General features: G+C 43.0%; 1 protein-coding gene across 1 annotated transcript in view; it reads right to left on the bottom strand.

The window, feature by feature from the left end:
- Window positions 1-9,659, bottom strand: part of LOC115238111 (cadherin-related tumor suppressor) — a 98,150-nt gene extending 88,491 nt beyond the window's left edge. The window contains 1 exon segment of the mRNA XM_029811674.1: window positions 4,467-9,659. Within this exon segment, the coding sequence (XP_029667534.1) occupies window positions 4,467-9,659 (5,193 nt within the window).
- Window positions 9,660-16,316: the final 6,657 nt, after the last annotated feature.

Below are 16,316 nucleotides of genomic sequence, written 5' to 3'. Positions count from 1 at the left end.
TAACGGATAACAAATAATCTGCAAACACGCTAAAGCGATCGCGTAACGGCCGCGCGAGTCTGCAAAATAGAAAGAGTTAATTGCGGGGCTTTAATGCGTTTAACCGTGCATTATTAATCACGACGGTCGGTCGTAATTATTGCCGGCTATTATTAGACACTCGCTCGCTCTCTCTCTCTCTCTCTCTCGCGCGCGCGCGCGCGCGCGTATACGTTAGCGCGGACATTATGCTCGTTCGTTCCATCCCGTACGTAGATATATTTATCCGCCGGAAAAATGAATATCACACGCCCACATTTCGCGCGAGACCCACCCATGGCCGCGAGGACGGACGTGCGGGTCAACGATTCGGATCTCACACCTTTGTACGAGTATACGTTAACATCACGTTTACGGCCACTTCCTTAAATCAAATGCCGACGTCCTCGTTCGAGCTTGGCAAGAGTGTAGTGGCTTTATGTACCCGCCTAATTGTAATTCTGAGGGAAATGTAGCTACAATGTATCTCAATGGATTTATTTTGAAGTGATGTGAAAATTTTATAAAATTGCCTTCTTTTTATGTTTATTGTTATTACAAGTTTTTCTCGCTACAGATTTTTTTAGCTGAATTTAGATCGATTTTTCTCCTGCATAAATGTCAATGTTATATAATTAAGTGTCAAATAATTGAAGATGAAGGACTTACTAGCTATAAACTAAGCTTCAGAATAAAAATGCATTTTGTAATAACCCAAGATTATTTCGTATTATTTCTTTTAATAGAATTTTAATATTTAAAGTTTTAAAAGAAAACAAAATTAAATAAAACGCTATGCAAAGCTTCGTTTAAATGAAAATTAAATTGACCGAAATAACTGCGATTAGAAACACATCCAATAAAATTCTGGAACACGGTCTGTACATATAATGGATCTTGAAGTTGAATATTCAGCGTGAACAGAAAATTATTGCGTTCCGGAGGAGTCGAAGGCACGGACACACGTGCGTTGAAGTCATCGGCGCGGCGGCATCGCGAGATATATACCTACTTCGCCATACGTCTGCATCCCGACGCGAACCCCATTGCGCGATAATTGAAGTTACGCTTCGTGGGAAGCACGGCCTTCGCAGAGCAGAAGTGCCGTCTGGTACAAAGAGCTTAGACAAAGGGCGTGCTTCGAGGGTTTCGACTCTATATATGACTTCGTATGAGAAAAAGGCCGCCTTCACAACCCCGTCGTGATCCCCGAGACAAAAAGCCGTCGACGTAGACGAAGCCATGGATAATGCCATCCGCGCGACGAAAAACAGCACAGCTTTAGCCCGTAAGAGAGAGAGAGAGAGAGAGAGAGAGAGAGAGAAAGCGGGGGAGAAGCAGCCCGGACCCGGGCCGAACGGTCCCGAGAAGACCTCGAGAAAACGGGGAGCGCGGGACCAGAAGAGCAGGTCCCGAAAGCGTAGCAAAAACGTCCGAACTGCAGAGTCGGCGATTCCTGAAGAATCGGGGATCCCACAGCGAGTGATGATCGTAAGAGAAGAGGAAGATGCGACGAAAGGAAGAGAAATAGAGACAAAGAAAAAGAGTGGCAAGCGGTGCTATTTATCAAGAGACACGGTAGAGTCTCGCGCAAAGTCACGCAAGAAACACAGCGAAATGGACCGTGTATCTATACACGAGTCGTCCACCATTCTCTAATTGCGAGTATATATATTAATTAAACCACAATTAAAATGTGGAGTTGTCGATCAACAGTCAATTATAGTCTCAATAGAAAACCGATAGAAAAATCGATGTTAGCCCAATTTTTGCACCCTTAAATATCTGTCACTGCTATGTGGAATAATTTTCACGTATTTTAATTTTTTAATGCGCAATAGTTAGAGATACATATTAATAATAATTTATTATTATTCAAAATATTATTATTTGTTCCCACAACAGCGCCAAGTTTCTTTGTATTGATAAATTTTATTACTTTTAATTACTTTAACTGTGTAGCATTTTTATTGATACATATTATAAGAAAAAAAAAGGTGAACGTGTAATCGCGAAGACGAAGATGCACAATGAGAAGCTAAGGAGATGACAGTAGACAGTAGAAAGAAGAATGGAAAAGGAAATCGAGGAAAAGGATCTTTAGAATTAAATAAAGCAGCAAGTGGCACACACCGAGGATACAGATAGGACCGACCGCGCGTCTCTCGGAAGTTTTGAGATCCCGATGCGAGCGCGGTGGTATAAGGGCTGCGCCTGCTCATCCAAGATCAAGTTTTTCTCGAGTCCTCCGAGAACCTCCGGGAGAGCGAGAAGAAAGAGCATTGGGGCCCGAACCCGAATCCGAGTTGATTTCGTGGCACGCGGTTCATCTTGTCGTTTATTCTCTCCGACTCTCTCCGCTACAGTCGCCTCCTCTTCCTCATCTTTCACCATCTCACCGACCTCATCTACACTTCAATTCCGCGGCAGGACTGGACCGCGATGGCGTATCGGTACCGATGAAACCCCCAATTTTTTAAACAATTTTGTGCAAGACATATATAAAATAAAATAGCGATGTATTCGACTACCCTTGTATCGACTTAACCCTTGGATCGCGCGGTTTTCTAACAAATATTTGCAAACAACAAAAAAATAATTTTTTAAAGTTAAATCACACGAGCACTGTCGAAAGATAGCCATAAGAATTTTCTACAAATTAAAAGAGAAGGAAAATTAAAGGTCGCGACTATAATTCAAATGACATTTCTATCCGAAAGATAAAATCGCGAATTGCAGGACATCCTGTATTAGAGTAGAATAAAAGCGCAAATTAATTAGGATAGCTTTGTTCTAATAAAACGAGGCGAAATGGCGGCGACGGTGGCAGCACAGCGCGATACTTTCGTATAAATTTGAAACGCGCCCTGTAATTTGAGAAAACGTCCCTGATCCTAAACCCTATTTATGCAGCACTGAACCGGCTGTAAAACGTTCGTATTCACGATCTCCCTCCTTCTCATCCTTCTCCACATCCTCCTCTTTCTCCCTACTTCATGAAAGAAGCTCGTCCTTCTCCTCGCGCACGTGTGTTGTCCTTCCATCTATCGCTTCTCTCGAGAATATCTCTCTCTCTCTCCCTCCCCCCTTTTTCACTCTTTTTTCCTCCTCTCTTTTTCTCTCTCTCTCTTTCACGAATGTGTTAGGCTCATCTTGCGAATAAAGAAAGATGTATATATTACACACATAATACAATACGCTACGGTGGTTGAAAACCGACGTCAAAAGAGATGCTATTTTGTAGGATGCTTATTATTTAATATAATATCAAATTAATAATTATTTAAAAATCAAAATGGTCTTGTATCTTGATTGATAATTTTAAATTTAGGGCCAACGCTGTTGCCAGGGAAACAAGAACGACTCTGACACATTTCTTATTATGTCTCGTAATATCGAACTAAAACTTTTATAAGGTTCTTTAGACGTATTACTAATGAAACGACGTTTCATTATGCATGCGTAATATACTAGAGGAATTCAAATCAGAATACTGTTCATTATTAGTCAATCAATATTTAATACAAGATTATCCAACGCAAAATTAATAAAATAATTCTTTTATGACTTCTTGCTTATTTCTCTTTTCTTCGACACGTTAACAAATATGCGTATTGTAAACACATTAGTTGCTGTATACATATAGCGAAAGGGGGACAATTTTAATAAAATATTTCTGGAACCAAACCAATCCAAGAATTTCTTTATCATTTTATTCTCCGACAAATAATTATCGAGATATCACGAATTAAAGATCGAAGATTTTTAATCATTATGACATCGTTACGAGTATCGTCACTATTAAAAGGATTATTTAGTCTTAGAGAGAAAGAAATATCTTACACAAATTGTTACAAACGAGTATTGTTTTTTAATGTATATTTTATTGATTAAATTTGCTTTTTCTGCATATTAATAGTTAATTAAAAATAAAATTTTTCTTATGTTATTAATTATATAGTAAAAGCAAATTAAAACAATAAAAAATATAAATTAAAGCAACACTTCTTTGTGCAACAATTTTTTCGGCAATTAATATAACATTTCTATTTTGAGTATGTTCATTCAGTCAGTATACTCAACGTTTTAATAACTTTAATTATTCATCTAGCTATAGGAATAAATCTATAGAAATTATCCACTAACAATAAATAAAAAATCTGTCAATCATTCTTTGGAGTCCATCATATATATCTCGTATCATATGATTTTTAGCAATTAAAATATCCCTGCTGAATCTTGCGCCGTCGATGACAATCCGGACTCGTTCGCTCGTTCCGCGAGAAGGGGTCTTATCCGGCAATCGAGAAATTACATTATGGGACGAGGGAGGAGAGGAGAAAGACTGGCAGACCGACAAAAAGCACCGACTATCTTTCAGGAGCCGACGAAGGAAGCATCATTAATATCACCGAGACGATCAATCAAAAAACCAAACGTAAACTCACTTTGGTGGACGTCGTACTGGGCCTGGTGCCGCCTATGCCGATGGCGTACAGTTCAACCTCATACCACTGGACGCCGGTTTCGCGATCGAGCTTGGCCGCGGTGGATAGCACGCCGGTCTTCGTGTCGATGTCGAAGAGCCGATCGACCTGGAGCCCGTCGTCGGGCCCGCCGCCGGCGGTCACGTTCGTCACGTAATACTCGAGCTCGATGTTCGAGCGTCGGTTGCGCGCGCTCACACGCAGAATGCTGGTACCGACCGGTTCGTTCTCATAAACGCTGCCCTCGATCTGACCCCGGTGTTCCCAGATCGGCTGATCATCGCCGTCCTCGCCTGGCACGATCAAGGTCACGTAAGTCTCCGACGAACGACGTTCCGTCTGGACCGCTTCGTCCGTCGCTCGGACACCGACCTGATATTTAAATATCCGTTCGAAGAGACCGCTCCTCTTCGAGAATGATCGCGGAAATCTCATGGTGAGCTGTCCGGTGCTACGGTGAATACGAAACATATCCAAATAGTTGACGTTCGAACGGAGCAATTCGTACGTCACCAGGCCGTTCGTGCTGGAGTCGAGATCGCGGGCGACCAGCTGCGTGACCACGATTTCCTTGATCGATGACTGATAATGGTTGAGATTGCCAGTGCGCAGCGGCGGTAACACTACTGCAGACATACTGACGAATAACGGCGCGTTGTCGTTGACGTCTTCGACGATCACAATTACTAGCTTCTCTGCGGACAAGCGCGCGCTTGATGGCTGCGCTCGATCGGTCGCGACTACTACGAGTTTGAAGGTGTCTACTTCCTCACGATCAATCGGCAGCAATGTATGAATTACGCCACTCGACAGATTGATACCGAAACGCCGCACTTGGTCCTCCGGATCTTGGTTGAGAATCGAGTAACTGACCATGCCGTTGTCGCCCGAATCCGGATCCTCGGCGGTGATGGTGACGATCGGCGTTCGCACGGGAATACCTTCGCGTATCTGACGCACTATTGCCGTATTCGGAAATACCGGTGGATTGTCGTTGGTATCGATCACCTCGACAATCAGACTGGTAATCGAGCTAAGCCTTGGGTGACCACCGTCGCCACAGGTGACGTTCAGTGTGTAACGTTCCAGCTCCTCATAATCCAGCGATTTTCGTAAATACAGGATACCAGTCAGTGGATCGATATAGAAGGTATCCCTTCTGTTACCGGCCGATATGGCGAATGTCAGCTCGCTGTTGGGTCCGAGATCGTTGTCAGTGGCCTTGAACCGCAACAATTCGGTATTGATCGGCGTGGTCTCCAGCACGGAAATACGGGATTTATTGTCGATAAAACGCGGCACATTGTCGTTTTCGTCGAGTACTTCGATGTAGACAGTTGCGCTGGATGACAAACGCGTCTCGAGACCGGCGTCGTGCGCCACAACAGTCAATACATAGGTGTCGGACGTCTCGCGATCGAGTTCTTTCACCAGCGAAATCTGTCCTGTGGCTTCGTCAATTATGAAATGACCGTGCTGATTGCCGTCCTCCAATGAATAAAACACGTCACCGTTCAAACCCTCGTCGGCATCGGTTGTATATACTCTCAACAGCTGCGTGCCGATCACGGCGCCTTCGCTCATTTGTACTCGATAAGGCAAACGCTGGAATTGTGGCACATTGTCGTTTACATCGGTGATATGGATGGTGACCTTAACGCGATCACGAAGGTGATTGACACCATTATCGGTGACAGTGGCCTCTAAGGTGACATAGCTGCCGCCGGTGTTGGTCACCAGGAGTTCGCGATCGAATACGCGCAGCGATTTAACGAAACCGTTCCTCGGATCGACCACAAAGTCTTGCTGGCTAGCCGGCAACGAGAATATTAGATCGGCATTACGACCGACATCACGATCGGTGGCCAACAGCTTACCGACGAAGGTGTCGGGCGGCTCGTTCTCACGTAGATGGAAGCTAAAACTGCTGTTGGTGAACTCGGGCGCATTATCGTTCTCGTCGATCACGTGCACCACTACCGGAACAACGGAACTTCGCGAAGGACTGCCTTGATCAGACGCAGTGACCTCGAGTGCGTAATAGTCTCGTTCCTCGCGATCCAGCGCGTTCTTCACATAGAGCTGACCGTCCGGAAAAATGCCAAAACGACCCTCGACGTTACCGTCAGTCACACTGTATAATATCCTACCGTTGACGCCGAGGTCCGCATCGTGAGCTATCAACGAGAAAAAACGCTTGTTGACCGGCGTGGACTCCGGCAGCGAGATCTCGTAGCTGGTCAACCGAAAGACTGGCGTATGATCGTTAACGTCTTCAATCGTCACTTTGATCTGATGCTGAGCGGATAGCGATGATTCACCTGAATCAGTCGCCGTCACTTCTAGATAGAGGATCGTACCAGGTGTTGCTTGGATTGGTTTGTTTAAATAGATGATGCCCGAATTTTCGGCGATCCTGAATTGCTCGCCTGGATTGTGCGTAAGCGAATAGACGATTCTGGCATTGGCGCCGACGTCACGATCTCTGGCACGGGCTAAACATATTTCCTGTCCCACTGCCGCATTTTCTCGCAGAAAAATTTCATCGCCTCGCTCGCCCCTGGGAAACCTGGGAGGATTGTCGTTAACATCCTGTACGGTGATGTTAACGGTCGTTTGACCATACGCGAGATCGGCGCGCGCTGACAGTTGCAAACTGTAATAAGCCACTCGCTCGCGATCTAGACAACCGGTAGTACTGATAACGCCGGTACTTTTGTCAATTCTAAAATTGCTTTTAGAATCGCCGAAAACAATGGCATAGCTTACCTTGCCGGTATTACTATATTGCGTGACTTGTACCGAACCAACCTCTCGACTGAATCCGGATATGGAGTCGCAATCGCCATGATTCTCGGTTACGCGGAATTCATAGCCGTTGTAAGTTTCAAACTCGAGGTGTTCTAGATCCTCCTCGCGAATTATTTCCACTATCGCATTTCTAGCTGCCAACCGGTCGCCGGTATCCTTGGCCGAGATGGTTAGCTCGTAGAGAGTTTTGTGCGCGGCTCGTAAAGAGCCCTGAAGAGCAATCTCGCCGGTTCTCTCATCCACTATGAAGAGACCTTCACCGCCAGATTCCAGGATGTATTTTACTTGAGCGTTTTCCCGGGCATCGGCATCAGTCGCCGTCACTTTACCTATTGTCGTGCCTGCTGGAGCATCTTCAGAGATAGGCATTAGATATTTCCAAGGATAGAAGACCGGCGAGTTATCGTTAACGTCTTCCAACGTTAGAACCACAGTGGCGGTTGAGGATTGCACTGGCGTACCCTGATCTTTCGCTATGACCAGAATTCTGTACTCTGCTACTGTTTCCCGATCTAAGACAATCTTGGTCGTCAACTGACCGGTCAGAGCATCCAGCGCGAAAGTCTTGGGATAATCGCGTGAGACACAGGAATGAAAGCTATACGCAACACTACCGTTGGTTCCTTGATCGTTGTCGACGGCTGTCAGGGTAGCTACTAAACTGTTGGGCGGCGTGTTCTCTGATAACGTGATTTCGACGACGTTTTCGGAAAAGCGTGGCGCTTCATCATTCTCATCAAGAATTGTCACCTTGAGATGTGTGGACGCGTACTTGGTGTTTGGACCGCCGTCCCACGCCGACACGTGTAACTCGATGCTACCTTGAACTTCACGGTCCAAAGTGGCAACGGTGGTGACTAGGCCGGTATCGCCATCGATAGCAAACCAGCCCTGCTCGTTGCCCGAACCGAATTCGTAATAAATCCGCGCATTTAATCCAGAATCCGCGTCCGTGGCCGAAATGCTGGCGACAAAACTACCAATCGGTGCGAGTTCCGATAGCACTGCTGAATATTCACTCTGTTGAAATACCGGCTCGTGATCGTTGACGTCGTTCACATGAATCACGAGATAGGACGTGGCCGATCTGGGCGGAATGCCCTTGTCGGTGGCGACCACCGTGAGATTATACTTGGGTATCTCCTCACGGTCCAACCGGCCATTGACCCGCACGATATCGACAGTTTGCGTGTTCTCTAGCCGAAAATGGCTTAACTCGTTACCGGCGCGTATCTCTATGCTGGTCTCGCCATTCAAGCCCTCATCGTCGTCGAGTACTGTTACCGCAGCGACAATCTGGTCCTTGGCAGCGTTTTCGTCGACGGTAGCAAAAGTCGCGGTCGGTGGAAAGTAGGTAAATTTGATTACAGGATCATGATCATTCGCGTCCAACAGATTCACCGTTACGTAGGTACGACCGTCCTGCCTAGGTGAACCATGATCGCGAGCGAAGACCGTAATAACGCAGCTTTTGGGGCAACCGCCAGCAGGACGTGCTATCGTGCAGCCTTGTTGAGGACACCTCAACTGCTCGGCCGTCGTGATCGTACCTACCTCCGGATCGATTGTGAACTTGCGCTCGTTGTCCGGTAGATAATACGTCAATTTCGAATTGTCCTCCGAATCCTTGTCAGTAGCATGTACCGTCAGGACTTTCGTGCCGATTGGAGCGCTCTCATTTAACGCTACCACATAATCGCTTTGTTGAAACACGGGCGAATTGTCATTCACATCTAACACCGTCACGTTTACCAACAAATAACCTAAACGTGGAGGTCGGCCGCGATCGCGCACACAAATATTGAGCGAATAAAACTCTACCTGCTCGCGATCTAACTTGCCTGTAGTCTCGAGGTGTAAATATGATGTCTCACCGATAGGATTGCCCGTAACTTCCAAACGAAATTTGCCGTCCGTATTGCCATCCACAATAAAATAGTCATCTAGCACACCGTTCTCCGGCGTGTCCCGGTCTGTCGCGGCGTCCAGCAACAGCTTGGTACCGGTTACGGCCGATTCTGAGAAGCTTACCGCGATGCTGGGCTCCGGAAATTCTGGATTGTTGTCGTTAATGTCAAGCACCAAGATTCGCACTTCGATTGGATAAGTTGGTTGACTCGATAATATGACAAAATCAAACCGATCGCTGCTCAGAGCTTCGCGATCGAGGACCTTGGCTGTTCTTATCTGGCCTGTTTCCGGATCAAGCACAAATTCTTGAGGCGGCTCATTGAACCTATAGGTAAAATCAGGCTTGACCGGTATCGTGCCGACCAAAGTACCTTTGGGCTCGCCTTCCCTGACCTCAAGCTGCACCCGCGTGTCGACCGCTCTGCTCTGCATTGCCAGGCCCATCGTTGCGGTACTGTCCTGCGGCAACATCGGTGACCTTCGTGGCACTAACCGCGTGACTCTTTGAGGTAGGTTATGCAAGGTAAAGTAGTTGTCGGACGCCGCCGTCGCCACCATCGCCGTCGCCGCTGCCGCCGTCGCGTCCTGGCCGACGACCTGGCCGCCATATTGGTCCGATAGGAATCCCAGGAGAAGGGCCAGGAGCATTAATCCCCTTATGATCATCTCTTCTATCTCACCGCGACACGCCCACCTGCCTTAGCCAAATTCCGGCTCACGGTGATTCGTCGTCGGCATAAAATCGCGCGCTCCGATTACGCACTATCTGTCGTTCTTCCTCCTCATGATCGTGGCCGGCGATAATCCCGTCGTCATCTTCCACGTCTACGTATCGGCGCATCATTGCACGTATCGCGACATCCTCCAAGGATGGAGCTTAATCGCGCGCAATGACGTGAACCGTCGTCCTCTGTCCGGCGTTGCGTTGCATTTTTTCCTCGAGAGATCCGATTTAAGCTCACGTACCAAAAGATGGTGGGTGCTTTCTTTTCTGTCTTTCGTTCTCCTTTTCTTTATACCTATTTCTCTCTCGTTTTCTGTGTCTTTCCTTATCTTGTTTCCTCCCTCTCTTCTCTCTTCTTCTCTCTTTTCTTTGCCGCTGAAAGTCAAGTGTATACGAGAGAAGACTTCACCCGGCAGAGAGGGCAGTGACCTGCCGAGAGCCGCGCCTCGCGAAATGCGCGTCTACGGATGCTCGAGAACGGCTCGCAAACACGAAAACGAGACGTTTGGACACTTTTTCGATTAGTGATCCGAGATCAATGAATCAAAAGAACGTATCTTCTTTCTTTATCCAAGGAACGAATTCTCTTATGTAAAGCTTATTCTCTTCTTCAAGTTCTTGTATCTCGAGAATACATACCTACGTCACGTGCTAGTTTCTTCGTTTTCTTTCGATATATATACATATATATATAAGAATATAAATTTTTTCCAATAAAAAAGATCTTTGATGGTAACGAACAATTGCTTTTTCGTAGCGATCTCGAGATCGCTCTCTCGAAACACTCAAATCCTTCAGAATTCACAGTTTTATCACTGGCCCGTGCTTAGGCCCGCTAGGCCCAACAATGTAAACACTGCACAGAGACGAGATCCAATATTTGAAGCACACAAACACGATTCGCGATCAATATATACATATATATGTATTCTCGCGCAATATTGATACGACCGAACGAATTTAGTGACCGAGCCTCGAATTTACGATTCACTCTCGCGTTTGCGACTCACCGCTGGACCCGCAGGGATTGCGCTATTTTTTGCGAAAATCGTCAGGAAGTTCACGCGATCGCGATACGAGGCTCATTCGAGTTCGCTGATGGTAGCGATCTCGAGTGCAACACAACGGGTTCGCACGAGCGCGTGCCCTTCGGGGTAGGCGTTATCGGGGGATGAAGATAAATCTCGTGCGGAAGAAACGTTTGACAGCGGAAGAAGAGAGTAGAAATAGAAAGGAATAAACACGCGCGAAGGGGCCGCGATGAGCGCGACGTAAGGCCCCGAAAAAACGCGGAAATTACACCGCGGAGAAGAATGTTGCCTTCCCGAGGACTGACCTGACTCGACTGAATCGAGCCGGTCCCAGAACCACTGCCAGGAGAGGCATTCTTCGGGCTAGCTGACGCCGTCCCTCTCCGATCGAATCCTTTCTCTGTCCTCCTCTCGCTCTCTCTACATTTTTCTTCTCTCTCTCTCTCTCTCTCTCTCTCTCTCTCTCTGACGTAAGGCCCCGAAAAAACGCGGAAATTACACCGCGGAGAAGAATGTTGCCTTCCCGAGGACTGACCTGACTCGACTGAATCGAGCCGGTCCCAGAACCACTGCCAGGAGAGGCATTCTTCGGGCTAGCTGACGCCGTCCCTCTCCGATCGAATCCTTTCTCTGTCCTCCTCTCTCTCTCTCTATTTTTCTCTTCTCTCTCTCTCTCTCTCTCTCTCTCTCTCTCTCTCTCTCTCTCTCTCTCCCTCTCTCCCTCTCTCTCTTTCTGGCTATGTCTTTACCCCGGCCACTCCGCGCGAGGCCCCTATCGATATCACCTTCTCTGTCCGCTCTGAGAAACATCGTGGCTCTACCGCGTTCCCCTGCTCCCCGATAATCGCCCTCGCTCTTTCTATCAACATTGCTCTTTCTCTCTTCTTCTTTCGCTTCCTCTCTTTCATGTCAAGAAACGTTCGATCTCCTATCTTTGTCGCTCTTTCTTTTGCCAAACGCTCATTTTCTTCGCTCTTACCTCAGTTCTCCTTCCCATCTCCCCTTCTTACGCTTTCCCGTTCCCCTACCCTTTTGCCATACCATTGCCTATCGGTGTATGGGCCTCTTCGTTAGTCGCACGAGGGCCTTTCTCTCCCTCCCGCTTGCTCTCTTTTGAGGCCCGCTGCTTCGACCGCAATCCTCTTCTCCTCTTTCACCCTCTCATCTACTTGTTCAGTCTTCCCTCCTCACCATCTTCCACGCGCGATCCTTCCACCTTCAACTCGCGCATCCCGTCGTTGTCTCGCTAAGATATTCTCCCTTTTGCCCTCGAGGAACGAGCAATGTGGAGGCTCAGGTATGCAAGATGGCCGCTGCGCGCTGGAACCCCATGCCCCATGCGACGAGAACGTTGCTTCAGGTTAACGGGAACGAGAAAGATGTAGCGAGAACAAGAAGGATATAGAATGAACAAGAGGGAGAAAGAGTGCGACAGTAAGAGAATGAGAGAGAAAAGCAGGGGGGAAGTAAAAGAACGAAAGAAAGAGTAAAAGTGATACAAGAACTAACGAGAAGAAGGATGACAAGACCAGAGAACGAGAGATGAACAATGGGTGGGGGAGGAGAGAAAATACTTGGAAGGGGGTGAGCAGGGGATGCCCCGGCTTAGGGGGTGTAGTGCAGCGAGACAAGGATGGAGGAGTGAGTCGCGAGATCCGGACTCACGGCCCTATAGATATGTTCGCGGGCTTATGGTCACTTTTATAACTAATCCGTTACTACGATCATGCGCGCGCGCGCGAATGTTTCGCTCAATCCTCTAGGTTCTCTTCCCTTCGAATTAATTCGCTGTCTCGATTCTTCGGTCTTTTTCATCTCTCTTCTCTCGTGTTTGAAAGCTTTGAAATTGAAAATTCAATTGTTCAATTTCGGAACCAGCAGATGCACAAAAACTAAAACTGATATACTCAATATATCGCAAAATATCGTACTCATAAAAATGTGTGCAAATATGTTTCTTTAAATGCAATAATGCTAGTGCTCCCCTTCGAAATGTTTACACGGTTAAGATCACTGGGCGAATGCAAATTTAATAAAAGATTTTATACAAAAGAAGTCTAGAGCAAATTGAAAAATAAAATACTTCTTTAAATAATGTAAAATTTTTATTCAAACAAATAGAAAAATGTTTTTTTATTAAAAAATAGTTATTTTTAATAACAAAATCAAGATAAAAAATATTAAAATAGAAAAACAGCATTCCTGGCATTCTCAACAATAGTGCCTATGCATGCTGGCCTAAAATCTCAATTTTGATCAATTACCTAAAATACAAAAATAGACATTTTTTATCTTACATATATACGGAGGTATGTATATCAGTTGAAATTCTGATTTGGTTTACCGTTTTACGTACATCATAGAATGAATCTTGTCGTTTTTTTTTTCAATTTGATCCACATGTACGTAGATAAAAGTAAGTACAAGTTATTTTGTCGGATGAGAGTAAATAAGACTGTCCGAGATCGAGAAACATGCAATTCTTTATCCTTATCTAATAACAGAACGATCAGAAGAAATGGACGAGTCTTCTCTCGGTCTAAAATAGCGATGAAAATTTGAGAAGAATCCATTGATAATAGATGACAATGCGTCAAATGACACGCATTTCACGTTATCTTTAAGTTTATGCAGCCTCGAAGTAAAGTGCATTTGCATTGCTCTCAAATTACATCGAATCCTTAGATGTGCGTCTCGTCGACATTAACTGTCGATGTTGTGCAATGATAAATAATAATTTTTCTACCTCCAACAATTTATAAACTTGTGCAACGAAGAATATAGGTGGAATGTGATTTAAGAAGTATAAATTAATAAAATCATGAATATGACAAAACAATCTCTTAATCGAGAGACACGGTAGTATCTCGCGCCAAGTCACGCGTAGCAACAACGAAGCACCCCGGGTATTTACACGCGAGTATATAAAACGAAAAGAGATGTTATGGACATCTTTTCGCTTTGCCAAAAAGATGATCTAAGAAAGACATCTTTTCGTCATCTTTTAATATTGTGTGTATATATATATATATTGTGTATACATTATTTTAATGTTGAGAATTTTTTTCCATTATGTTTTTATCAATTTCTAATCAATAATGATGTGATAAACAATTATAACAATTAAAATTCTACCAATATAAAAAATAATTTTCGATATTATTCATTATTCGAGAGAATCTAATTGAAAAAATTAATTCTAAAATCTATCATCTATATTTGAGAAACGCAACACAAATCGTGGCAAATCGTATTTATATACCATTCTAACAAAAATATTCTGTCGCTGTGTCAGAGAGAAAGAGGAGGGGGAGGGGAAGGGAGGAAAGATAAGCGCAAGTTTGATAAAAATTGGAATGCGAAGGCAGCAAGACAGATATATCTCTCCCGTCCTTTCTACTATTGCGCGTGGGTTTATCCTTTATATGTATAAACCTGTCCATACACATACAATACGAATTGAATATTATTTTACAGAGAAAACAAAATGCTTTTCTCAATATCATATATCACCTTGAAAAGGTCACTCAAGGTCAAGTCCATATTTTTATCATGTGGCCCCCTCGAAACCATGCAACTTTTGTCTGAAACATTTTTATCTATCGGGCTCAGTTTTCGAGATATTTGACTGTATCTAGACTTTTGGCCCAACCTGTATATTTCAATCAAAGTTGCAATACATAATATTAGAACAAAAAGGTATTAATTTTTAGTGTATCATTATTTTAAAAAAATTGTTTTATTTTTTTACTTTAATTTTCTTATCCCGAAAATCTTCATTTAAAAAGAAAATATTCGTTTCTGTAAAAAAATTTTAATGCATTGAATTATTCCTGAAAATAAAAATAATTAAAAATAGCAAAAAAGCCATCATATTAAAAATACTAATTGAATCCTTTTTTATTTGAAACATAAATTTTTTCAAATAAAAATAAATTTTAAAATAAAATAATTTTTTTGGTAGGTATAATTAAGTATTTTATCTAAAATAAAATATAAGACAAAGGAAATAGTATGTGTATGTATTATAAATATATAAGTACATTATAATTAAGATAGATATATGCAAAAGTACAACAATAGATAAAAACTCTACAATACAGATGCTGAAAACAATAGAAAAACAAATAATTAGTAACAGATAATATATCTCTTTCGTGACAAATTTATCTCCATTAATGGTTTCCTAATCTGAAGCGTTACGATGATCTTTGATAAATCACGAAGATCTCTGATAGCGTTTGTCGACGATATTCGAGATGAAAAGAGATGCTGCTTTAGAATTCTTTTACGCTTATCGGCATCAAAGTTACAAAAAATAAAACTGAATTAGTTCTTACAACTTGAAATAATCGCGTAATGAAGGGAGAGAGAATATAGAAATAATCATAAGCAGATTATCTCGTTTATATTTCAAGATTCAATCCATTACGATAAGACCGTATTCATACTTAACAACCTTCAGGGTCACTTTAGAACCACTTATTAAACAAATTTGATACAACGGATCAAACAATCTCAAAACTTGGTTTAATTCGGTAGCAATCAGTCCGATCAGGATTACTCCGATCGTGCTGTCTATTTCCAGACAGCACATGACCCTAAAAGATGTCTAAAAAACGTCTTATCATCCTTTAGACATTTTTAAGATGTCTTCTTGGGTTCGCACACGAAATGAATATCATAAGTGCTCGTGGTTATATTACATATTTAATATCAATTGTCTAATTCATTTATTGTTAATATATTTTGTTTAAATTTATATCTTTACATTAAATAAATTAAATTTACAATTTATGCTAGATATGAGTACGGATCATGTTATGTAAATGCTATAAAAAATACGATATATCAAATCATTTATTTATTAATATATAAAATGTATCACAGAAATTAAACAATTTTCTTTAGAAACAAATATTTGCGATATATTGTGCTATCTTGAGCTTTGACTATTTGTAAAGCGTCCTATAAATAGATTGATAAAGAATATGACATTATCATAATAAAGAATATATCGGCATTATTATAAGACGAAATTTAGAAAAAAGCATTTTTCAAATGTCGTTTTATTAATAATATAGGCAATATGATTATGAAAGCATAGATAATGAAATAAACGCACTTAATATACAAAGAGAGATTCGTGAATACAATAATGAGGTATATATATTCATTTTGTTTATATTGTATTTTTTTGTATTATTATATTTTGTTTATAAACTATCTATACAAATATTTAATTTTTGTTATAGGAAAGAAATTCAAATAGAACATCTAGCATCACAGATTCACAAGAATAATAAAACATAACTAAAATAATTATATTTATAT

The sequence above is a fragment of the Formica exsecta genome, unplaced genomic scaffold (assembly GCF_003651465.1).
Source record: "Formica exsecta isolate Colony F162 unplaced genomic scaffold, ASM365146v1 scaffold32, whole genome shotgun sequence".
Classification (NCBI taxonomy): Eukaryota; Metazoa; Arthropoda; class Insecta; order Hymenoptera; family Formicidae; genus Formica; species Formica exsecta.
Note: the sequence above shows the minus strand (reverse complement) of the source record. Positions and strands in the feature narration are given on the sequence as shown.